This window comes from Dipodomys spectabilis, unplaced genomic scaffold (assembly GCF_019054845.1).
Source record: "Dipodomys spectabilis isolate Male_0828 unplaced genomic scaffold, ASM1905484v1 ptg000102l, whole genome shotgun sequence".
In the NCBI taxonomy this organism is placed as follows: Eukaryota; Metazoa; Chordata; class Mammalia; order Rodentia; family Heteromyidae; genus Dipodomys; species Dipodomys spectabilis.
Window position 1 is genome coordinate 53,505 of NW_024870779.1, and position 23,749 is coordinate 77,253.

The 23,749-nt window shown below is 44.6% G+C and overlaps 1 protein-coding gene across 1 annotated transcript in view; it reads right to left on the reverse strand.

The window, feature by feature from the left end:
* Sh3bgrl2 (SH3 domain binding glutamate rich protein like 2) overlaps positions 1 to 8,386 on the reverse strand; it is a 47,757-nt gene extending 39,371 nt beyond the window's left edge. The window contains exon 1 of the mRNA XM_042687098.1: positions 8,220 to 8,386. Coding sequence (XP_042543032.1) covers positions 8,220 to 8,264 — 45 coding nt within the window. The 5' untranslated portion in view covers positions 8,265 to 8,386. The remainder of the gene's footprint in view (positions 1 to 8,219) is intronic.
* Between the last annotated feature and the right edge of the window lie 15,363 nt (positions 8,387 to 23,749).

Here is a 23,749-nt window from a genome sequence, read left to right on the forward strand (position 1 = left end):
ACAGCCAGATGCCTTTGGGAATCAGCTGTCAACGGCAACAGAGGTAGAGGAGGCCTACCAACTTGTAAATCTCCTGAGGCTGCACAAGCTCTCAGCCTACACCTGGCACCCAAGTTCGGCTTTCTGACCTACGGCAAAGCTGCCCTGAGTTCAGAAAGGAAACAGCCAACTAAATGCTTTTTCTAGGCCATTTTTTTAAGTTTGGAGGGAAAAAAACAATGAAATATACAAAAATATATAAAAATGTACAATAATAACTCTCCAATTACCACCGTCCAGTTTCTAAAAACTAGCCAGTGCTGATAAGACAAGCTCAGATAAGCCTATTCAGGGCAGGAGACAGAAGAGAAGCTGTAATGCCTTAGACCTTTCACTTGCCAGCTAGTTTAGGCTTTTAATCTCATGCTCTTCCTCTCCTCCCCAGCTTCTCCAGCTACTCCAGTCCTTCCCCTGACAAACCAGGCAATAGTATATGCTGGCCACTCTTAAAAGAACAACACTAAACATCAAGGTTCAATGACATGCTCTTAAGCTACAGCTAGAAAAAGGACCCAAAATGACAACTGTAAATAATCAGAAGTAGAATGTCTTCCTGAAATGTTAATTTGCTACTTCACATGTGTATTAATCCTCTTTCCATTGCTATAACAAAATACCCGAGGCTAGGCAATGTAAAAAGAAATGAGGCTTGCTTATTATTAGCTCATAAATTTTGAGACTGAAAGTTCAGCTTTGGAGCTGCTGCTCAGTTCAGCCCCCGGTGAGGGTCCCTTGGTGCCACCACATCACAGTATAACACGGAAGAGATCACATGGTAAGAAGGGAAGCTAAAGCAGGGAGGGGGGAGCTTCCTCTTTAATAACAAACCACTCCCTCAGGAACTAACTGGGGACCCACACAGCTACCTCAGTCTCTTCCCAATGACCTCATTCCTTCCCAACACTCTCACCCCAAAGGGTTGCCCACCTATGGGAACCTTTGGGGGATAAACCACAGCAGCAAGAAAAAAAAAAACAGTTGAGTTACTCAAGAGATGGAGATCAGGATGGTGGTTCATAGCTATGCCTTGTATAAAGAAGTTCATGAGCTCCTGTCTCAGAGAATAAAAAAGCTGGGTGTGTGCAGGCCCATCACCCCAGCTGTGCAGTAAGTATAAACAGGAGCACAGAACTCCAGGCCAGCTGTGCAAAATGCAAGACTCTACCTGAAAATAAATGAAGCACAAAGAGCTAGCAGCATGTCTCAAGAGGCAGAGTACCCACCTGGCAAATGCAAGGCCCTGAGTTTTAATCAAACCTAAGTATTATATATTTAAAAAAAAATTAAGCCCAGCACTGGTTACTTATGTCTATAATCTCTGCTATTCAGGAGCCTAAGATAAGGAAGAGAAAGGTTTCAAGTCAGTCTATGCAGAAAATTCTATGAGACTCCAAATAAGCAACAAAAACTTGGGCCAGAGGCATGGCTCAAGCAGAGAGCACCAAGTAAGCACTCTCAAGGCCACAGGTCAGCTCATTTCAGATCCCTATATGTGAAAGGGCAGTAACTCCATTGCATGTGACAGCAAAGATCCAGTGAGCTAAAGATCCAAAGACCACTGTTATCCTCAGTTCAAACCACAATACTGGTAAAGACAAAGAGAGGGGGGGAGGGAGATGGGGGAGGGAGGGAAGGAAGAAGAAAGGTAGAGACGGGAGGGAGAGAGAGAGAGAGAGAGAGAGAGAGAGAGAAACAAATGGAGGGAGGCACTGAGGGAGGAAGGGAGAGAAACAGAAGGAGGAAAGGAGGGAAGGAAGAAAGGAAGGAAAGGGAGAGAGAGAATGAGAACCAGAAAATAAAAAAGAAGGTTTGGGAGAGTCACACAGTTACACATTCCTGCCTGCAGTGTGGAAACTACCTTGCATTTCATGTCATAAATTATTTATTTATTCAAAATTTATTTTCTCCAAATGGATTAACATGCCTACTATTTAAAGTTCCAAATGTAAGTGGCTAAAAAGCCCATGATTCCATTAAGGAATCCTCTCCCTCTGTTATAGCTATATTTACAGGTTTCAATCAAATTTGAGAAATAGGGAAATGTATTAGAGAAATGGAGGCAAGTACTGATAAATCTCTCTTTGTAGCAACAGACCTTAGAGAAGCACATTCTAATGCTATATAATTTGCTATTTAGCTGCTGACTTTAAGATTTAAGTAATTTGCCCTCTGTTTTTGCCAACTAAAGGAGGGAAATTCCATTAATTTGTCTTTTTTTTATTTCAACCCAGACAGTGCATGCTGTTATGGGTTCTATTATAGAAGATAAAGGCAGTCCTGGCCCTCGGTATTAGTGGACCTTAAAGAGGACCTATGTAAGATGAGCCCATAAGTGCAGGCCCTCCTTCAATAATGACTGTGCCCTCATAGGTGGGAAATATGGACAGATAGACACAGTCATGCAGACAACAGTCAGTCAATCAATCAAGGTCTGGTCAGTGGCCAGCAGGGCATCAGCAGTGAGGAGATGTGCATGAAGCAGATTCAACCTCTCGGCCCTCACCTTGACTTGGATTAGCTTCCATAGCCAGGTGACACAATTCTGTTACTGAAGGAGCACTGTGTGGGGGTGTTTTGTTGACAGCAGTTCTAGAAAACAAGTGTGTGTGTGCCCTCTCAGCCTCCCCTTCCATCATATCTGCACCCCTGTCTCTGGTCTCCAAGGTCACTTCCTCAATGCTCTGACTGCAAAGCTCCACACTTTCCTCCCGGTGCCCTGACCAGGAGAAGCGCTGGGGCGTGGTGCACTGTGGGAACCGACCTGAACTCTACAAGACATCAAGCATCCATGATGGACTCAGTCCCCAGGGATTGGACTCTGCTCTCACTGCTCTATATCCACAGGTCAGTTCACTTCAGCCTCCCATGTGTGCAAAGGCGGGAAGTCACTCCCTTAGTGTGACAGTAAAGATCCCACAGACCACTGCCATCCTCTCTCATAGTTCCTTGTGGCATTAGACATCTAAGGAAATAATCTATTTTCACACACCCACATCCCAACTTTAACTGCATTGGAATTATTTTTCCTGGCATCCTTACACAGAAATTTACACTGAATACACTCTATGGAGGAGCAACAGCTTGACTGGTAATTTCATGCTTAGCGTGATAATCACACAAAGCAGTAGGCATCCATTTTACAGCTGCAAAGAGCAGAACAACTTTTAAGGCCATTTTGTACATGCTTCCCCTTCAGATCCGCCCTTACAAGCCTGAACAAGCTCCACATTTCCCAGCTGGGCTCCCATTTTCTCTCTCTTTTACTCCCAATGACAATGGCTCTCCAACATCCAGGATGTACTGCTGTCCAATCTGTGTCCCCTACCCATGACAGTCACCCAAGTCAACATCAGTCCTTCAACTTCCTTGATTAAATCAGATGTATGATTAAATGGTCTATGATGGACAGAGTCAACCCCCGTGCCAGGAGACAGAGTCCGTATCTGTTTTCCTTACCATCCAGACACCTAGCACCTAACATCACAACAACGAAGAGCCTGCTACTTAGCTTCTAATGAGTGTCTGGCAAACACGTAAATCAGTTACTGCACAAAGGAATTCATGGATGAAGGAACTCACGAATGAATGCATGCAGGAATCTGGACTCTAATGACACCATAGCTCTGCACCAACTGCATACATGACTTAACTGGATTTCATTGGAGGGGGGGAGAAAAAGAGAGAGAGAGAGAGAGAGCCCACCAGGTGATACATACACCCATACACATACAAGTAGCTCCCGCCTATAATCCTAGCAACTGAGGAGGCTGAGACCTGAGGACTGCAGTTCAAAGGCAGCCTAAGCAGAGAATTCCATGAGACTCTTCCTTGCAACTAGCCAGCAAAATGCCATACTTGGAGGGGTGATGCAAGAGCACTAGGCTTGAGTGAAAAAGCTCAGGAGTAGTTTCCAGACTCTGAGTTCAAGCCCAGTACCTGCAAAAAGGGGGGAGGGTGGGGGAAGAGAGGGGAAGGCAGGGGAAGGGAGAGGAGGACAGGGGAAGGGAGGGGAGGACTGGGGAGCTGTGTATTTCCTTCCAACTCTAGTTGTGCCCAGGAACTTTAATGAAAGTTAAAAGAGTTCATTATTTGTTTTTTGAAATAAGTAGGAAGAAGAAAACTTCTGAAGCCCGTACTAGGCATCCTCCTCTGCCAGAGAGCACCTTGGTTGGTGAAGGAATAAAGGTTCCCAAGCAGCAGATAAGCTGCAGATAGTGGAAGACAGCCCTGCAGCACTGGGCACCATAGAGTTTGCTGTCATGGGCTTCCTGCCTGAGAAGAGGACAAGGGGGCCTCCACCTCCGCTACATCCCTTTCCACCTGTGCTCCCCACTTCCCAGACTGCACAAAAAGGGTTCACAAACTCTCCTAGGTTCACATCTATCTCAATCCTGGCTGACATCAGCCTAAAGCTCCCACGTGTGTTTTATGTGTTTTTATGCATTTTATGACTTCTGGCATATTTCTTCCTTATCTGGCATCCGGCAATGTTAAGGCACCCCTCACCCCTCGGCTGCCTGCATTGTTTCTAGGTCTACTAAGAATGTCACGGAAAGAGGCACCTGACCTTGGGCTACATCTTGACTTTTAAAGGTAAAACCATTAATGCTGATTTTACCTGTCCTCTTACCACCCCCACTTGAGTCTGGGAGTTGCTTCAGGAATCAAGCTCTCCAATCTCATCCAGTTCTCCCTAAGACCAAGAACAGAGCTAGGTAAGAGCAGAGGCTTAGAAAATGCCATTGAATGAACAAATGAATGAAATGACTGATTCTCATGTTTAAAAACTACAAGATACTGGGCCCTGATGACTCATGCCTGTAATCCTAACTACTTAGGAGGCTGAGATCTGAGGATCACAGATGAGGAAGGGAAGGGAGAGAAGGGAAGGGGAGGGGAGGGGAAGGAGGGAAAGGGAGAAAAGTTTGTGAAATTCTTATCTCCACTAAACTACTAAAAAAGCTGGAAGTAAAGCTGTGGCTCAAGTGGTAGTGTGCTAGCCTTGAACAACAGAAGCACAGGGACAGCGCCCAGGCCCTGAGTTCAAGTACCAGGACAGTTATGCGTGCATGCACACACGCACGCGCACACACAACTACAAGGTAACTTTCACATATTTCATGGACAAAGTTACCAAGGCTTCCATTTTCAGGTACTGATTCAGAATTAACTTTTAATTATTTTAAAGTTACTTTTCTGTGACTTCGCTATCTTCTTAGAGAAAGAACAATGTGTCTGTCCACTATCACAGAATGACAGCCACAGGACATGTGATCTTCAGGCACCAGGGCACAATAATGTCCTTTCCTGGTGAAAGCAAGCCTCACCTGGAGCTGGAGAAGCAAAGGGCAACCAGCAGTTATTCCAGCTGCCAAAGCTCCAGAGCTCAGGGCCATCAGAACAAGACATGAAGATGTTCTCTAAACAGTGGGTTTCAATGTACCGCTGACTGGAGTTGAGCATCTTTGTGGAGATCCTAAGACTTACTTAGTCTAACTCTAGTCATATTCCTTCCTTATGGTTAATAAATGTCAGTGAAAACCAAATTGAGTTGGAAATCCAATTGTTTGTTCTCATATCCACTGGCTTGTCATGGCTGGGTACTGGGTGAAAGAGTGCCAAGTTAACCCAACACTGCTGGAGAAAAAACACAGCATTCCCACGACAGCTTAACACAACCCAAGAGCTGATCTAAACACCTTCACTACTGCTAAGATACCATTATTCTTGAATATGAGAGTAAGTATCAATACTGAAGAAAAACCATGTACTGAGAAAGGAGACAATATTACAATTGGGGAGAGTCAATGGATGAGTACTGACTAGGTCTTTCATCAGCAGACCATTAAAATAATGAGTATTTGGGGTTTATGTGTATGTGTGTTAACTGTATGTGTCTCAAAGGAAACCACATCAGAACACCTGCTATGAGCAGCTGTGTGTCTTTCAGTGAGACATCCAGTAAAACACCCAAGATATACTTTGAGATTAATAGGTATATTGTTCAAGTAAAGGAAGCTCCTGTGGGAATTCACCCACAGTTACTCCACCAATGAAATCAAAACATTGTAAAATCAGAACGTGGTTCTGAGTTATTGTCTGCCTTCTTCATTAGACAGAAGGGAAACTCAGGCAGAGTTAGAGCCCTGAGTCCAAACCTGCATTACTAGTACTAAAACTGGTTTCTTAATTCCTCATGCAAAGCATAGAACATCAAACTTATAAATTTTAAACGTGCATAGAAGGCAGACGATAAATATTTGTTAATGGAAGTGATGAATTAGGAAAGCAGGGTTTGGTATCTTAATATACTACCTACCAACAGGACAAGCCACGTAATTATCTCACATTAGACTCAGTCGCCCAAGGTAGTTTTAATAGTATAAAGTGATCCTTCCCTTCCATAATCAATAAAGTAGGATTGGAACCATTACTGAAGCAAGTTGGTAGTGAAAACCAAGAGCTGCATGGTTAAGGGGAGTATTTAAATAAACCAAGCCATGAAACAGGACAGGTTTTCAAACACATCACATCAAGGGCAGCTTCCATGGGGAAAAGGCAGGTATGACTAAGCAAGCACAAGGACCAGAAAACCTCAGAAAGCAAGAAGCTGGAGAACCACCGCATGCCTGCACACAAAGATAAAGTTTTCCATAGACAGCTTCTAGTGCTGACACAGGACCTTGTACTACAAAGGTGGTGGTGGTTTCTTTTTAAATAAAAAGCACCCACAGTTTATAGGGATTTTCAAACAATAGTTCATCCCATCCTCCACCCCACCCACTTTAGACACAAATTTTGGAACATTCTGGTTGAGCAGACAATTGGCCAAATTTTAAACATTCAGCACTGTAATTTTATGTTTTGGTGCCAGTACTGGGGCTTGAACTCAAGGCCTGGGATACTGTCCCTTAGCTTTTTTTTTTTTTTTTTTTTTTTATCAAACCTAGCACTCTACCGCTTGAGCCACAGCTTCACTTCCAGCTTTTTTGGCTGTTAATTGGTGATAATAGTCTCGGGGTCTTTTCTGCCTGGGGTTGGCTTTGAATGCGATCTTCAGATCTTAGTCTCCTGAGTAGCTAGGACTACAGGCATGAGCCACTCACCTGGCTTGTAATTTTTAATATATCTGACTGTGAATCTCTCAAAGGAGACTCCTGACTCTGTAATTTAACTCGTGGGTAAGAAAACCAAGTCTCAATAACCAGGTGCTTTCGTTACGAGTCTCCCTCAATGATCTGTCAAATATATGACTTTTTTTTCCATAAAATCTGACATCTCTGGCTACTGAATTTTTCTCTTCTTAAAAAAAAAAAAAACTTTCTAAAAAAACGCAGTATCTTCCAAACAGAACAGCTAGCACTAACTTAGAAAACATCATTTATAGATTCCCGAGATGAAATCACAGCATTTCAGGGTGGATAGAAAACATGCACACATGTTTACAAAACAAATGGACAAACCTGGTCAGCGCCTGGGTATGAAAACTAAGTGCATCCGGGGCCAACACGCCCCCCTTTACACCGGTTAGGACCCTAGCTGGGAAGAACTAGGGGAGGGGAGGGGAGGGGAAAGGGGAGCCCCGAAACTGTCAAGGGAGGGGAGTGGAGAGGGGAGCCCCGAAACTGTCAAGGGCAAGAAGGGAAGGGGAGAGCCCCGAAACTGTCAGGGGCGGAGATGGGAACCCCGAAAACTGTCAAGGGAGGGGAGTGGAGAGGGGAGCCCCGAAACTGTCAAGGGCAGGGAGGGAAGGGGAGAGCCCCGAAGCTGTCAAGAGAGAGGAGACTGGAGCCCCGAAACTGTCAGGGGCGGAGAGAGGAACCCCGAAAACTCAGGAGAGGGGAGGGAGCCCCGAAAACCGTCAGGGGCGGGGAGGAGAGGGGGGGAGCGCCCTGAAGCTGTCAGGGGAAGGGAGGGGAGAGGAGAGCCCCAAGCTGCCCGATCTCCCCACCCCAAAGCCCCGTCGGCCGCAGGAGCAGGGCCTCCCTCCCGCCCCCAGCGCGGGCGGCGCCCGGTGGGCTCCGGGAGAGCCCGACCCCGCTCCCCTCCCTCCCCACCCTTCCCTCGCCTTTCCCGGGGCGCCGCAGCCCCGGGCGGCGGGACCCTCGCGCAGGGCCCGCCTGCGCCCCCGACCCCCGACCCCCGACCCCGACCCCGACCCCGGCCCCCGCCGAGCTCACCGCCACGAAGCCCGAGGACGAGGCGACGAACACGCGGATGACCATCCTCTCACTGCCGCGAGCTCCGAGCTGAGGCGGACGCGGAAGCCAAGCCCGGCTGGAACCACCGCCGTCGGGGAAGCTCGCGGGGATCCGGCTCCCCCGCCCGGTCCGCAGAGAAAACCCGCCGCCGCTGCCGCGGGCTGGGCGGGGAAGGGGCGGGGAGGGAGGGCGGGAGCCGGCCGCCGCGAGGGCTGATGGGACTTGTAGTTCCTGGCTCTCCCCGCTGGCTCCTGCGGGGCGTGGCTTCAGACCCCGCCCTCCTAGACCCTCCCTTCCAGACCCCGCGCTCCCTCCAAGACCCCTCCTTCCAGAGCCTCCCTCCCAAATTCCTCTCTTCCCAGACCCCTCCCTCCTGGACCCCTTCTTCCCAGACCCCTCCCTCCTGGACCCCTTCTTCCCAGACCCCTCCCTCCTGGACCCCTTCCTCCCAGACCCCTCCCTCCTGGACCCCTTCCTTTCAGTCTCCGGGCTTCCAGCTCCTCACTCCCAGGCCCCTCCTTCTCAGGCCCCTCCCTCCTAGAACCCGCCCCCCCCAGCCCCTCCTTTCCACACCTCTCCCTTTTAAGCACCTCTCTTCTAGACCTTCAGGTCCCCTCCTTTCCAGCCCCTCCCAACTGCCCCAGCCCCTTCTGGGAGCACTGGTGACTTGCCAAGACCTAGGATGGGAAGGATTCAGACAAGAGCAAACTTAAGTAGAAAGGTCTGGGTTTCACAGTCTTCAGAACAGGCTCCCCGAGTCCCCCAGGGCGGGGTCGGTGGGACTGACTGGCCTCGCCCATCTCTCCAGTGGTGCTTTTTATTTTGGGACAATGCCCCGCTATGTAGCCCAACCTGGTCTTGAATTTATACCCCTCCTGCCTCTGCTTCCCAGAGGCTGGGGTTACAGCATAGGCCACCAGGCTTGCATTGAAAGGCGATTCTTTTAGATAAAATGATAAACTCTTTTTTAAAGTTCTCTCAGATCCTTAAAATTGGAAACGCAGATGAGAAGATAACCAATATTTTATTTTTCTTAACAAAACTGTAATTGTAGGAGAAAAAAATAACCAAGCGAAATGAGAAGCCTTCTATCAACATTGGAAATCGGGACCCCACCCGCCCCACCCCTATCCACACAATGGTGCTGCTTCTGTGCCCCTCATATTTTACATTTGAGCCGAATCTGTGCCTTTTTTTCAAAACCACTCAGGGTTCCAAGGAAGTCTCCCAGGAGGGTCACCACTTTTACGTATTTGCTAATAGTTTAGGAATACTTCTTAAGCAAGGGTTTTCTGTGTGACCAAAGCTCCCTGAGTCGCACCGTGCTGTGGTCGTGAACCAATTTTCCCTGCACTTCTGTATTTACTTTTGTTCCTTTTGTCGGGGGAGTTACACAGAGTTGTGAGAGCAATGTTAATTAATAGTTCCAGAAGGAAAGAAATCAGATGATAAGGTCTCCAACTCGTGAATTTTTTGCCCAAATACTACTCATTTGGATTCTTTTAAAAGAGTGATTTTGACTATGTTTAGTTTCTAGCTATTTCTTATTCTAAGCCCTTACTATAGTTGTCCCTTTTTAATTGAGTACAATAAACTATATATAATCCTCTATTAGTGTCCAAAAAATGTTTTTTTAATATTAGCTGCGTGCCTGTGGCTCAAGCTTGTAATCCTAGCTACTCAGGAGGTTCCGATATGAGGATCAAGGTTTGAAGCCAGCTCAAGCAGGAAAATCTGAGGACTCTTATTTCCAGTTAACCACCAAAAAGCATCTTAAGTAATAAAGTGCCAGCCTTGAGTGAAAAAGCTAAAGGACAGCTCCCAGGACCTGAGTTTGAGTCCCAATACTGGAACAAAATAAGTAAGTTTAAAGACATTATATATTAGTTTTGCTATCGTTAAAATCACTCTGCAAATGTTTTCCTATTGTAAATGTAGAAGCAAACATTTATAAAATACAAGATGACTTTCATAAAAGTACATATGGTCTTTCCCGTATGAATACAAGTCTTCACAAGAGTCAACATTTTCAACCTGTGTGTGCAGTCTGGCTAGCTATCTGCTTTGTCAATAGAGTTTTATTGCAGTGTGTTCCTTTACATATGAGTTACAGGCTGTGGACTTCAAACTGATCACATTTACTAGCTGGCCCTTTACCTAAAGTATTTGCCCTCTGTCCCTGTTTCTGGTTTAACCTGTTTCCATATCCCTATTCTGCAAATCTGCATCATAGCCATGTATCATATCATTGACTTTGTGTCTTGTTAAAGCCATCACAAATAGGGTTTATTTTATACTAACTAAAATTTCCTGACAGTTTTCTAGCTAATTTGTAAACATTTTAAGAACTATCTTTGGGAAAAAAAGATTATTCTGATAATACATCTGTCTTTTATTTTCTACCGTGAATGAAAAAGTTAATTTCTAGAGTTTACCTGAAGGCTTAATATATTACTTAATATGTTACCCAGCAGGCACATAGGGTATGGAGGCTTATGGATAATAAACCAAGTTGAAGACTGAGAGTTAAAGCAATCTGGGATATAAGCCAGAGGTCTAAGACAAAAACCAGGTATCAATATCACAGAGCAGATTAGATAGCAATCTGACAAGCCAGACTACTGATAGTGCAGGCAGCTGAAACTTTAGAGGTGGGAATCAGAAAACTGAGTAGGTGATTAGACTTTAGAAGAGTTGGCTACCAAAGACATGATGGTTTTCACAAATCTCACTGGACTATCTGGCAAAGATGTTTTAAAGGAGAAGGTCCCTCACCTTTTATGGGGGTTGGAGGGGAGTATCAAGAAACTTTAAGCCTTCTAATGAAGTCTCTTGACCTCTTCTCAAAAAAAAAGTGTTTCTAATACTCTTTAGGAAATAAAATCTCAGGATTACAATAGAAATTAATATAAGAAATTAGTCATTAAAATAGTAAACATATTCATGTTTATATACTTCCTTATTGGGTATAAAGTTCAGGTGGATAGACCAAATGCCCATCATGATTTTGAAGTAAAAGGGAAATTTTTTTGAGATATTTGCAATAATTGAAAACTGTGAAAATAAACCTGATTTCTGTTGATAATGAAGACAGATGTTTTGTTGTTACAGTGACTTAATGCTTACATTCAGTAACTTGGTTGGCATTTAGTGAAAAGGTAAAGATGTAGGTTTTTTTTTTTCTTATTCAAGAGCCATCAAGGCTGGGGAGGAAACTCTAGCTAAGGAATCACAATGTCCGATGACATCCAAACTTACAGAAGTCTATGGTTTTGCATGAGATCCAAATACCCCCCAGGCTGAGCTCTGTAACCAGGAAAATGGTGGTAGATGGCCCAAGATAGCAAAGGTACCTTCAACTGTCATCTTCCTGTGCTCTCTTTTTGTCCTGTTTCTCTTCTAATACACTTTCCTATTGTCTTTATTTTTTTAAGTATGAAGAAGGTGTAAATATGGTCAAAATATTTTTTTTTGAGTCCAGTCGTGGGGCCTGAACTCTGGGCCTGGGCGCTGTCCCTCAGCTCTTCAGCTCAAGGCTAGCACTCTACCACTTGAGCCACAGTGCCACTTCTGGCTTTTTTCTTTTTGCTTATGTGGTGCTGAGGAATCGAACCCAGGGCCTCATGCATGCAAGGCTAGTGCTCTACCACTGAGCCACCTTCCCAGCCCTGGTCAAAATATTTTATGTACATGTGTGAAAATAGATTGGTGGGACCAGTTGAGATTGGTTGGGAGGAGGGAGGAGGACGCTTAACAGAGCAGGTCAGTTCTATCAAGTCACATTGTATGCACACATGGTTGTGTCACATGCAATCCTCCTGTACAACCAATTGATCATTTAAAATGTGAGAAAAAGGAAGAAAGTATACAAAGAGAAAAGAGAGCCAGGCACCCAGTGGCTCAGGCCTGTTAATCATAGCTACTCGAGAGGCTAAGATCTGAGGATCACCATTTGAAGCTAACCCAGGCAGGGAGTTCCCTGAGACTCTTACATCCAATTAAGCAGCAAAACACTAGAGGTGGAACTGTGGCTCAAATGACAAAGTGCTAGTCTTGAGCAAACAACAAAAACCTCAGGGACAGTACCTAAGCCTTTCATTCAAGCCCCTAGATAGCACCAAAGAGGGGAGAGGGAAGGGGAAGGTGAACAAGGAACTAAGAGCCCTGGAGGAATCCTGGGTGCTGGTGGTTTACACCTATAATCCTACCTACTCAGGAGGCTGAGATCTTAGGATCTCTATTTGAAGTCACCTGGGACAGGAAAGGCTATGAGACTCTCACCTCCAATAAACTACTCAGAAAAGTCCAGAAGGGGCACTGTGACTCAAGCAGTGGAAGGCTAGAACCTTAAGCAGAAGCAGCTCAGGGGCAATGCCCAGGCCCTGAGCTCAAGCCTTGGGATGGCCAGGGATGGGGGGGGGGGAACTCGGGGGGGGGGGGGGGGGGGGGGGGGGGGGGGGGGAGACATGGAAGAGCAATCAGAGCAATCTACTTTCAAGAGAGTGGAGTAGCCAGAACTCAAGACAAGAATTTTATGTTTCAAAAAATAGCTAAGAAATAGCCAGTGGCCAGAGGAACCAAAGTCACAATGTCAAGGTGATGGCAACTCCTGGTACATGCACTAATAGGTGTTTGGAGCATGGCTCTGTTCTGTAGTAGAGTGCCAACCTTGCACTAAAAAGCCAAGGGACTTGGCTCAAGCCCTCAGTGCAAGCCCTAAACCTGCATGAAAGGAAAAGGAGGAGGAGGAGGAGAAATCAGGAGGAGGGGGAGGGGGAGGAGAAGGAGGAAGAGCAGATTGTAGAGAGCATCAGTAGGCTACCATGCTCTTTTAGGGATGACATACGTAACGGAAATGAGAAAAGACACCCTCCCCAGCCGATGTGCACCGCAAATGAGGGCTGGGCATTGTGAGGATGGGGTTAGGCCAAGAACACATCTTACTCAACTTTCCATCTGAAACACTCTGCTTTTTCCTAGTCTGGACCATTCCATGTGGAGCCCACTCAGCAGCCTGTGTGGCCCATGCTTCTCCCTTCAATGCAAAGTGCTGAGCCCCTGGTATGGGGCTCAGTAACTCTGCGGGAAGCCCAGCAGATGTTAAGGTGATGGTTGATGATGATGCCGACCTTTGTGAGAGCAGTTCCAGTACAGCACTTCTGGCCAAAGCTCGCCGCCGCCGCCGCCGCCGCTGCCGCCGCTGCCTCCTCCTCCCCCTCCCACTCTTCCTCCCCCTCCTCCTCCCCTTTCCCCTCCCCCTCCCCCTCCTCCCCCTCCCCCCTCCCCCTCCCCCCTCCTCCTCCTTCTCTTCCCCTCCTCCTCCTCCTCCTCCTCCCCCTACCTCTCCTCCTCCTCCTCCTCCTCCCCTCCTCGTCCTCCTCCTCCTCCTCCTCCCCCCTACCTCTCCTCCCCCTCCTCCTCCCCCCTACCTCTCCTCCCCCTCCTCCTCCTCCTCCTCCTCCTCCTCCTCCTCCTCCTCCCCTCCTCCTCCTCCTCCCCCCTACCTCTCTCCCCCCTCCTCCTCCTCCTCCTCCTCCTCCCCTCCTCCGCCTCCTCCTCCTCCTTCCGCTTCCTCCTCCTCCTCGTAGCTTTACAAAGGAGCTCCAACTCAACACGTCAGCTTATGAGAATACTCTAAGACAGGTCCCTGTCACCCCTTCCCATCAATCACTATCCCCCACCATCCCCTCAGGTCTGGAGTGCCTAGAAACAGTCAAGAACCTCAATTGTCTGTTTTACTTTTCAAATGCAATTGAATCTGATACATAATTTGTTTCATCAGGGCTGTTCTAGTTTCAGCTGCCTTAAGCTGATAACTCTCTAGCTCTTGAAGGAGTTCATTTTTTAAGGAATTTGGATGTCACCATATCATACCCAGCACAATCCTCCCTTGGTCCAAAGCCATAGCTCCTCTGAAAGCAAAGATGTGTTTTTGGTAATTAGTGAATGGCAGATTGTTGGATCAGAGGGGTAAAGGAATTGTCCTGGATGAATGTCTTGTGTATGATTACAGAAAGTTGACTCATTTTTCTTATTTATTGGTATGCTTAATGGAGATTATATATGTCAAGGATTCTCTCTCATGTCGGGGAAGGGGCAAGGCCTTGAGTTCAAGCCCCAGTAGCAGCACAAAACAGAACAATTATGGATTATGCTTTATACAATTCCAGTCAAAACAGGTACTAGAAATACCTAGTAATTGACATTTTGGTTATTAGTTTGCTACGCTGTAAATAATTACTATATTACAGTAAACATGACATTTGCATCTTGGTTATTGTTGAATTCAGAATCTATTTTCATTCCTCATAAATATGTTGCTAATGAGTATTCAACATTCATTATAATTTCTTATGTTGCTAGGCATAAATGCTATTTAGAATAATCACCAAAGAGAAAGTATATAAGAACATTTTCATATACAGAGCCAATTAGAGAAAATGGAAAAGCCAAGTTAAACAAATATAAAATGTTGCATTATTAAAACAATTATATCACTGGGATTTTTTTAAATTGTGAAAATACCACACAGAGGGGTTACAATTACATGAGCAAGGTAATGAGTACATTTCTTATCAAGCATTATTGCCTCCTCCTTTGTTTCCCCTTACTATCCCTTCCCATCTCCCCCTCCCTGCCTCCCTCCACACCAAAGTTGTAAAGTTTGTTTTTCAACATAACGTCTTGTACATCTCATTGTTGCAATGGGTCCACCTGTATCCCTTTTTAAACAATTTGTTTTTTCCCTTCCCCTCCATAAATTATACCAACATCAAATACAGTGAAAACAGGGGTTATACCTTGGGGGAGGGACATACAAAGCAACAAATAAATCATCTTATAAATCTGTCAGAAACAACAGCAAGAAAGAAAAAATATTTGAGTCCTTATCTTGGGGTTCATTTCACCGAACATCAACTTATCTGACCATTTCTGCTTGTCTTAGACATATACTAGTTATTGCAAATAAGGGAAACCATGGGACCTATGTTTCTTTGGGCCTGGCTTACTTCACTTAATAGAATTTTTTCTGAGTCTTTCCATTTCTTAACAAATGGGGCAATGTCATTCTTTCTCATGGAGGCATAGAATTCCATTGTGTATATATACCACGTTTTCTTGATCCATTCATCTACTGAGGGGCATGTGGGTTGGTTCCATATCTTAGCTATGGTAAATAATGCTGCAATAAACATAGTTGTGCTGGTAGCTTTAGTACAGTCTTGTTTGTGAACATTTGGGTAAATGCCCAAAAGTGAGATTGTTGGGTCATAGGGGAGCTCTATATGGAGTCTTTTGAGGAACCTCCATACTACTTTCCAAAGTGGTTGAACAAGTTTATACTCCTACCAACAATGCAGTAAGGTTCCCTTCTGTCCACATCCCCTCCAGCATCTGTTGTTATTGGAATTCTTGATTATAGCCATTCTAACTGGGGTGAGGTGGTATCTCAATGTTGTTTTGATTTGTATTTCTTTTATGGCAAGGGAGGTTGAGCATTTCTTCATGTGTCTATTGGCCATCCTTCTTTCTTCTTCAGAGAAGTTTCTCTTTTCACTGCGATTTTTTTATGTGCCTTTTTAAAGTCTTATTAAATGGAACATTTGTTTTCAGTGCTTATGAACACCTCCAGCCATAAGATTTTGAAAGGAACAATAGGTTTTTTTCCTTATAATCTTTTAACACTTTCCTAAATGTAAAATCAAAAGGATGCAAAAGTTTGGGGGCGTTTTCCCATCAGGATGTCACATTCTTCCCTCAGTTCTTCCTTGGTCTTTATCTACTTCATCCAGTTGCAAGTGGGATGGCTCAGCCCTACCCACATTGGGTGCCCTTGGGTTAAATAGCATCTTTCAATAGCAAATTCTGGTAACTGTAGTGTGGCCTTGCTTGTGTTCTATTGGATAAATGCTCAGGAGTGGAATTGCTGGGTCATAGGGAAGCTCTATGTTTAGTCTTTCAAGGAACATCCGTACTGCTTTCCGGTGTGGTTGAACAAGTTTACATTCCCCCCTACAGTGTAATAGAATTCTCTTTAGGCCACATTTCTGACAGCATCTGTCATTGTTAATTTTCTTGATAATAATCATTCTAACTGGTGTGAGGTGGAATCTCAATGTTGTTTTGATTTGCATTTCTTTCACAGCCAGATTTGTTTACTATAGCCAAGATATAGAATCAGCCCTGATGCCCCTCAGTGAATGAATGGATCAAGAAAATGTGATATATATATATATATATATATATATATATGAATTCTACTCAGCCATCAGAAAGAATGATACTGTACCATTCATAAGGAAATGGAAAGCCTTGGAAAAAATTATATTAAGTGAAGTAAGCCAGACTCCCCAAAACATAGGTTGCATGATTTCCCTCATTTGTGGTAACTAGAATGTTCCTGTAAATCTACAAGCAAACACACTGGATGGTTAAAAAAAATATACTGGGACATGATTAATTACACAGGTCTCTAGGCATTCACACAGTGAGACCAAAGGAGGATATTCTTAGGAGAGGATCACAAAGGTACAATAGTGATGTGCATCTTATCATACAGAATAATATACATCAAAATGAACTCCATGGGATGGAAACAAGAGGTTATTTTTGTTGCTGCTTTTGTTTCCTTAAGTGGAAGGACAAAGGGTGAACAAATGCAGCAGTGGTATGCACAAGATACTATGTTGAAAATGAACTAACTTGTGGACAGGGACCATAGGGGAAAACTGGGAGGGAGGGAAGAGATGACATTGTTCAAAAAGAAATGTACTCTGCCTGATTTATATAACTGTAACTCCTCTGCACATCACTTTTATAATAACAATGAAATGCACAAAGAAAAAAAAGAGCGAATTCTCTTCACATTATGTGAATCCCATTTAGCCCCAGAGCGAAAGACTTCCTCTGAATACATCCTCCCTGCATGGGCAAGTCCCATCTCACCCAGATATCATTAAATTGATGGCAAAATGTGGACACTCAATAATGGAATGTAGGCCTTCCAGTATTAAATTTCTCCCTGGCTGGAAATCAGACATATTTGAAAAGTTCATTAAACTCTTCTTGCCCTGAGAACAACACAGTGAAGTTCCCTAAAATGTTAATCACAATTTACATTTGCCAGGAACACATAGTTGTTTTTTTTTCCCCAAAGCCTATTTGTCTTGCTTCAATTCCCCACCAGTAACTCATCAAACTTGATCTCTTCAGTGACTTGAATTTTTTTTAATTGTTAAGAACTATTTTTAAATCATCTCTTAAGGTCAGAAAAAATGTTAGTCTGTCCTTCTGATTTGTTAAGTTGCCTATGCTTTTGTTAGCTTTTCAACAGAGTGGGGTCTTAAGCTATTTTAATTTCATATGACTCACATGTATTGAGCTCCTACTATGCAGCAGGCACTATGCTAGCTGTGGGAAATGGATCATTATGGGGAGGGTAGACGGCACGGAAGAGGGGTGCAAGCACACGCACAACTGAATAGAAGAACCCGCAGAAGCCAGCGAGAGCTGGAGAACAATAAAAAGAAACTGGGGGTACGGGATTTCTGAAAGAAATGATCAAAAATATCCTTGTCATAGGTTTCACTCTTCTTCGTATTTTAGAGAAATAAAGCAGGAAATGAATAGTTAGCTAAACTATCACGTGTCTCTTTTCCTCTTATTTACTACTATTTGCCTTTTTCCTCTGAGAAGAGTAATAACTGCGAGTGACATCAAGGCTGAAGGGTGGGGTGAGTTAGAGGAGATGGAATGCCATGGTGCTGAATTCACTGGGTGGACAGACAGATATCCGGTTTCCCCATCCTCCTCCATTTCCATGTCAATTAATATATACCCAGATGCAACTTTGGGCAAATCTGACACATTTGAGCAGCAGTCCTGATGGTTAGTCATGTGTAATGTGTACAGCAGATAGGATAGGTTAAAGGTAGCAATCCATGTTCAGGACCCTTTCTACTTTCCACTCTGACAAACTGGGCATGATGACCTCCTTTCTCATGATTGCAAGTGGCTGCCACAGCCTCCTCAACTATGGCATCTTTATACCATTGTCCCAACTGGAAAGAAAGAAGGGGTTAAAGATGAAATAGACTTTCCTCTTAGCTGGGAGGAAAATCTTTCCCAGAAGCCCCCCCAGCAGACTTGAACCTCATTGGTCAGAATTGAGTCGCATGGGCTGGGAAATGCATATTACTAAGAGGAGGAGACTAGGATGGGTTTGAGTCTGTTGTCATTCATCCTTGAATGTGGCCTTTTACCAACCCAAACTACTGGGGTTCTGCTCCTAAGAAAGACAATGGAGCACAAGTGGCAATTAATAGTGACTGCCCTAGTCATTGCTTAGAACAACCTTGGAGAAGTTACTCAGCATCTGTCTCAGTCTTGTTTGGGTTAAGATCTGACTATCTATCTATCTATCTATCTATTTATCTATCTATCTACATTTATATGTCCTTATAAACACACAAAAGTTTATTTCTCACCATTCTGGAGATGGAAAGAAAAGAGTCAGGAGACTTCATGCTATTCAGGAGGTTGAGATCAGAGGATTGTGATTTGAAGCCAGCCTAGCAGAAAAGTCTATAAAACTCTTATATCCCATTAACCACCAAAGAGCTGTGGCTCAAGTGGCAAAGTGCTAGCTTTGAGCACAAAAACTCATAAAGCCCAGGCCCCAGTGCTGCTAACACACACACACACACACACACACACACACACACACACACACACACACACCAAGACCCCTAGTTCTAGTTCACATCCAGTTCATGGCTGGTACCTTCTCCCTGTACCCTTCAGGGAGGCAGGGCTCCATAGAAGGGCACTCATCTAACTCTCAAGTCAGAGGAGATAGATCCTCATGACCCTGTCACCTACTAGAACCCCAGCCTCTAATATATCACACTGTGATTGGGTTTCAAGATGAACTGGGGGATACATACTGAGACCACAGTAGCATCTCTGCCTCAGTTTCCACATCTTTATAATAAGGATAAGGATAAAAAATTAATTCCTAGGTTTGAGGTAACAATAAAATGACATAAGCGCTTGAGTGGGAGTCTGGTGCATAAATTCTTATAAATTTACCTACTGTTCAAAATAGAAGCAATCTGTTTCCCAAAGAGTTTCAGTTACAGCCAGATTCCTCCAGTCCCTGGACAGTACCATGTGGGGAGGATAGGACTGGAGAACTTGCCTCTCAGCTCTCAGCCCCATTTTCTTTTCTTTTCTCTTTTCTTTTTGTCGGTTGTGGGGCTTGAACTCAGGACCTGCCCACTGTCTCTGAGCCTCTCTGTGCTCAAGGCTAGCACTCTACCAGTTAAGCCACAGTGCCACTTCCGGTTTTTGAGTGGTTAATTGGAGATAAGAGTTACACAGGGACTTCTCTGCCCAGATTGGCTTCCAAACACGATCCTCAGATCTCAGACCTCTTGAGTAGTTAGGATTACAGGTGTGATCCACTGGTGCCTGACACAGCTGCATTTTCTTTGCACACATCTGTGTTACAACACAGACTCCTTCCATTCTTCCTGACCTCCTCCTCCTTCCTCTCCTTTCCCACTTTTCCTCATGCTGCCAAATTTCATCTTCTTTTATGGTTCTCTTGAAGGATTCCCTCCTCTTTCAAGCCACAGAATTATCATTACTCTACCCTATATCTAACTTCAATGCTAAAAATAGTTTGATCCTCACCCAGGAACTCACTTTAACTCACCAGGTAAAAAGACAAGATGAAGGGCAGAGAAAGACTTATGACACGGCATGGGCCTGCTACAGGAAGATGGCACTTCAGTCCATGGTCAGCCATCTCTGAGTACATGCATTAGTGCTAGGTTTAAATAAAGGAAGAAGTAGGTTCAGGGGGAGAAAGGAATGTATAAAGGTTCAGTTACAGGTGTGGCCAGTTGGGTCATTATCTCAGTTCTGGGTTTCTAGAATTCTGCGGAAGTCATTATCATTGTCTTCATCTCCAATGCCCATGAGAAGATTCTGGCTCCAAGTGCAGCCTCTTCCATCTAGGTAACTGTCCTCATTGGGGACTGATCTGTCTTGCAAGGCTCTGCTTATTCCTTAGGGAAGTTTGAATCCCTTGTCTTTCTGGAACCCAAGGGGAATCCACATGACTGGAGATAGAACGGCTTCCAGACATGACAAATACAACATGGAGGTGGAGATGCCAGACTTTTCCCCTTTTAAGTGCATTCCTGGGTCCATGTACAGAGTTGATGCTTTTCACCAAAAGCAGTAGAAGGATCTGTTCCAAATATGCCTTCAAGAAACAGAAAATGGAGTTGTCTCCAGAATGAGAAGTTCAGCATTGGCCTCTGGGGTTTGAGTACTTACCAAGATTGCTTGCAAAAATTTCCCATTCCAAGGTCCAACCTACAGGGCCAAGGTTAGCAGTGAGCCCAGAAGTTTCCATCACAGGGAATGGAATTTTTTCTCAGGGTCCTTGGGATCTCTTCCTGCCCTGATCACACTCAGATTTCTCTGCGACTTAACATTTCCCCCTTAAGGACTCAAAGCCTTGAAGAATTCTCCATTTCCATTTTCTTTGCATATCCCCATTACCCATGGCTAGCTGCTACTTACCTATGGCATGATATTGGGTTGATTTTATTTTGTAGGAGTCCTGGGATTTGAAGCCAGGGCCTGGGCACTATCCTTGAGGTTTTTTGCTCAAGCTTGGCAGTCTACCACTTGAATCACACCTCCACTTTCAGCATTTAGGTGGCTAATTAAAGAGTCTCACAGACGTTTTTTGCCCAGGCTGCCTTCAAACTGTGATCTGCAGATCTCAGCCTCTTGAGTACTTAAGATTACAGGAGTGAGCCACTAGCATCCAGCTCAAATTTCTTCTTATAAGAAGCTAGAAAAGAGCCTGCCTTAGTGATCTTATTTTAAATTGATCTCCACTTTAATCTCTAAATGCAGTCCCATTCTAAGGTACTGGAGGTTAGAGCTTCAGTATAAAAATGGGGATGTATGCAAATTAATTTGTATCTGTGTTTGTGGTAAGTTATTCACATATTGTATTAGTTCATTGGTTTAGTTACTACAAGCAAATACTTGAAGCTATGTAACTTTGTCAATGTAAGAAGTATTTGAAGCTTAAAGTTATGGTGGTACAAGCAAATGGCTCCAGCACCATCTCAGCTCTGGTAAAGACCTTATAGGGAATGAGCCACCAAGGTGGCAGAAATGCATACAGGAGCCAAATGTCGGTGGCTCACTCCTGTAATCCTACCTACTCAAGAGGCTGAGAGCTGAGGAGCCCAGTTCAAAACCAGCCCAGGCAGGAAAGTCCATGAGACTCTTATCTCCAAGTAACCACCAGAAAACTGGAAGTGGCTCAAGTGGTAGAGCACTTGCCCTGAGCTGAAGAGCCAAGGGACAGCGCCCAGGCCCAGAGTTCAAGCCCATGACCACCACAACCAACAACAACAAATAAATGCATTGTGGGAGCAAGAGGTCACACTGCAAACTGGGAAGCCAGTTGCTGAGGCCACAATCCCTCCCAGAGACATGTCCTTAGGGAACTAAGGGCTGCCCAGTGGCCTCTAGTGTCAATCCTTTCTCCTTCCCTTTCTCCCTCCCTCCTTCCCTTCCTCTCTCTCTTCCTTCCTCCCTCCCTCCCTCCCTCCCTCCTCCCTCCCTCCCTTCCTTCCTTCCTTCATTCCTTCTCTTCCTTCCTCCCTCCCTCCCTCCCTCCTTCCCTCCCTCCTCCCTCCCTTCCTCCCTCCCTCCCTTCCTTTCTTCCTTCTTCCTCCCTCCCTTCCTTCATTCCTCCCTTCCTCTCTTCTTTCCTTTCTTCTTTCTTTCCTTCCTTCCTTTTCCTTCCCCTTCCCTTTTTTCTTTGTCTTTCTTCTTTCTTTTTCTCCTAACACACTCTAGTCAAGCCCTATATCTATCACTGGGCTACACCCCAAGCTTAGCCTCCAAGTCCAAAACCCCAGCATGCTGAGGACCCAGCCTGAACATATGAACCCTTGAGGGGACAAAGCACATAGAAAACATGGCAGGAAAGTGGGTAATGTGCTTACAGCGGTGGAGCATTGACAAGCATGGGTTCTGGAGTGTCTTTGTCATCATTTGCAAATGTCACTGCTTATGAGCTGAGTGACTTTAGGTAAGTTATAATATGTCACCAAATATCAATTTCTTACCTATAATAAAACAATACAATGATACTCTTTTTTTCTAAGGCAGCACCAAGATCTTAAGAGAGTGCTGAATAGGACACAACAGAAAAAGACAATCAGTCATACTGTGTGCTATGAGTTCTTGAAATGAGCAGGGGGAAAGTTCTGGCACATAGAGAACTCATGTGCATATATGCCAAACTATTCTGAGATGCCAGGCACTGGTGACTCATGCCTGTAATCCTGGCTATTCAGGAAACTGAGATCTGAGGATCCCTAGCTCAAGCAAGAAAGTCCATTAGACTCTTATCTGCAATTTACCAGAAAAGAAAGAGAAAGAAAAGAAAAAAAAGAAAGAAAGAAAGGGAGAGAGAAAGAAGAAAGAGAGAAAGAAAGAGAAAAAGAGAAAGAAAAAGAGAGAAAGAAAAGGAGAGAGAGAGAGAAAGAAAGAAAGAAAGTAAGAAAGAAAGAAAGAAAGAAAGAAAGAAAGAAAGAAAGAAAGAAAGAAAGAAAGAAAGAAAGAAAGAAAGAAGAAAAGAAAGGAAGGAAGCAAGCAAGGAAGGAAGGAAGGAGGGAAGGAAGGAAGGGTGAGCTGTGGCTCAAGTGACAGAATGCTAGCTTTGAGCACAACACAAAAATACCCAGGGGACAGTGCTTAGACCCTGAGTTCAAGCCCCAGGAACAGCACCAAAAAAACAAACACACAAAAAACCCCAACAACAACAGCAAGACAAAATCTACTCTGAGAAATCCAAAACATTTGTTTTTGAGAATGGAAGTTTTAGTTTCACTCTAAGAGAAAATATTTCCTCATGTTCCATGAAGACCAAATGGTATGACTTTGGAATGTTAGCAAAATCCTGTGGTTCTTGTTTCTTTTTGTGTCAATCACCTTTAAATGAGCACAGAAGGGAAGTGTTTCCTGCCTGAGCCTGTGAGGCTAGGGCAGGGGATGGGGGAGAGGTTAGACCCTCTGCAGTAAAGCCACACCATTCCCCTCATTCCTCCCCATATTTTTTTCCATCCACAACAGGAAAAGCCAGGGTTTCTGGGGCTGGAAATGGGGGTGAATGGGCAAACCGTAGTCCCATTTCCCCTTATCTCCTCCACAGGCAACTGGAGTTGACACAATGAGTCCTCTAGCAGTCAGCCAGCATGCCTGGTGTTTCTTCTGCCTCTTCCCATCTGGAGAGCTTTAACACAGCTCAGAACCTCAAATGCCTATGTGGACCACAAGGGGGTAAACAAAGGCAAGGAAAAGAACAGAAGTAAAGTGCTGGTTCTGAGGCTACATGGCTACAACAATACAAAACTGCTGAGGAACATATACAGTAGGAAAAGATAAGCAGAGGTTATGTATGT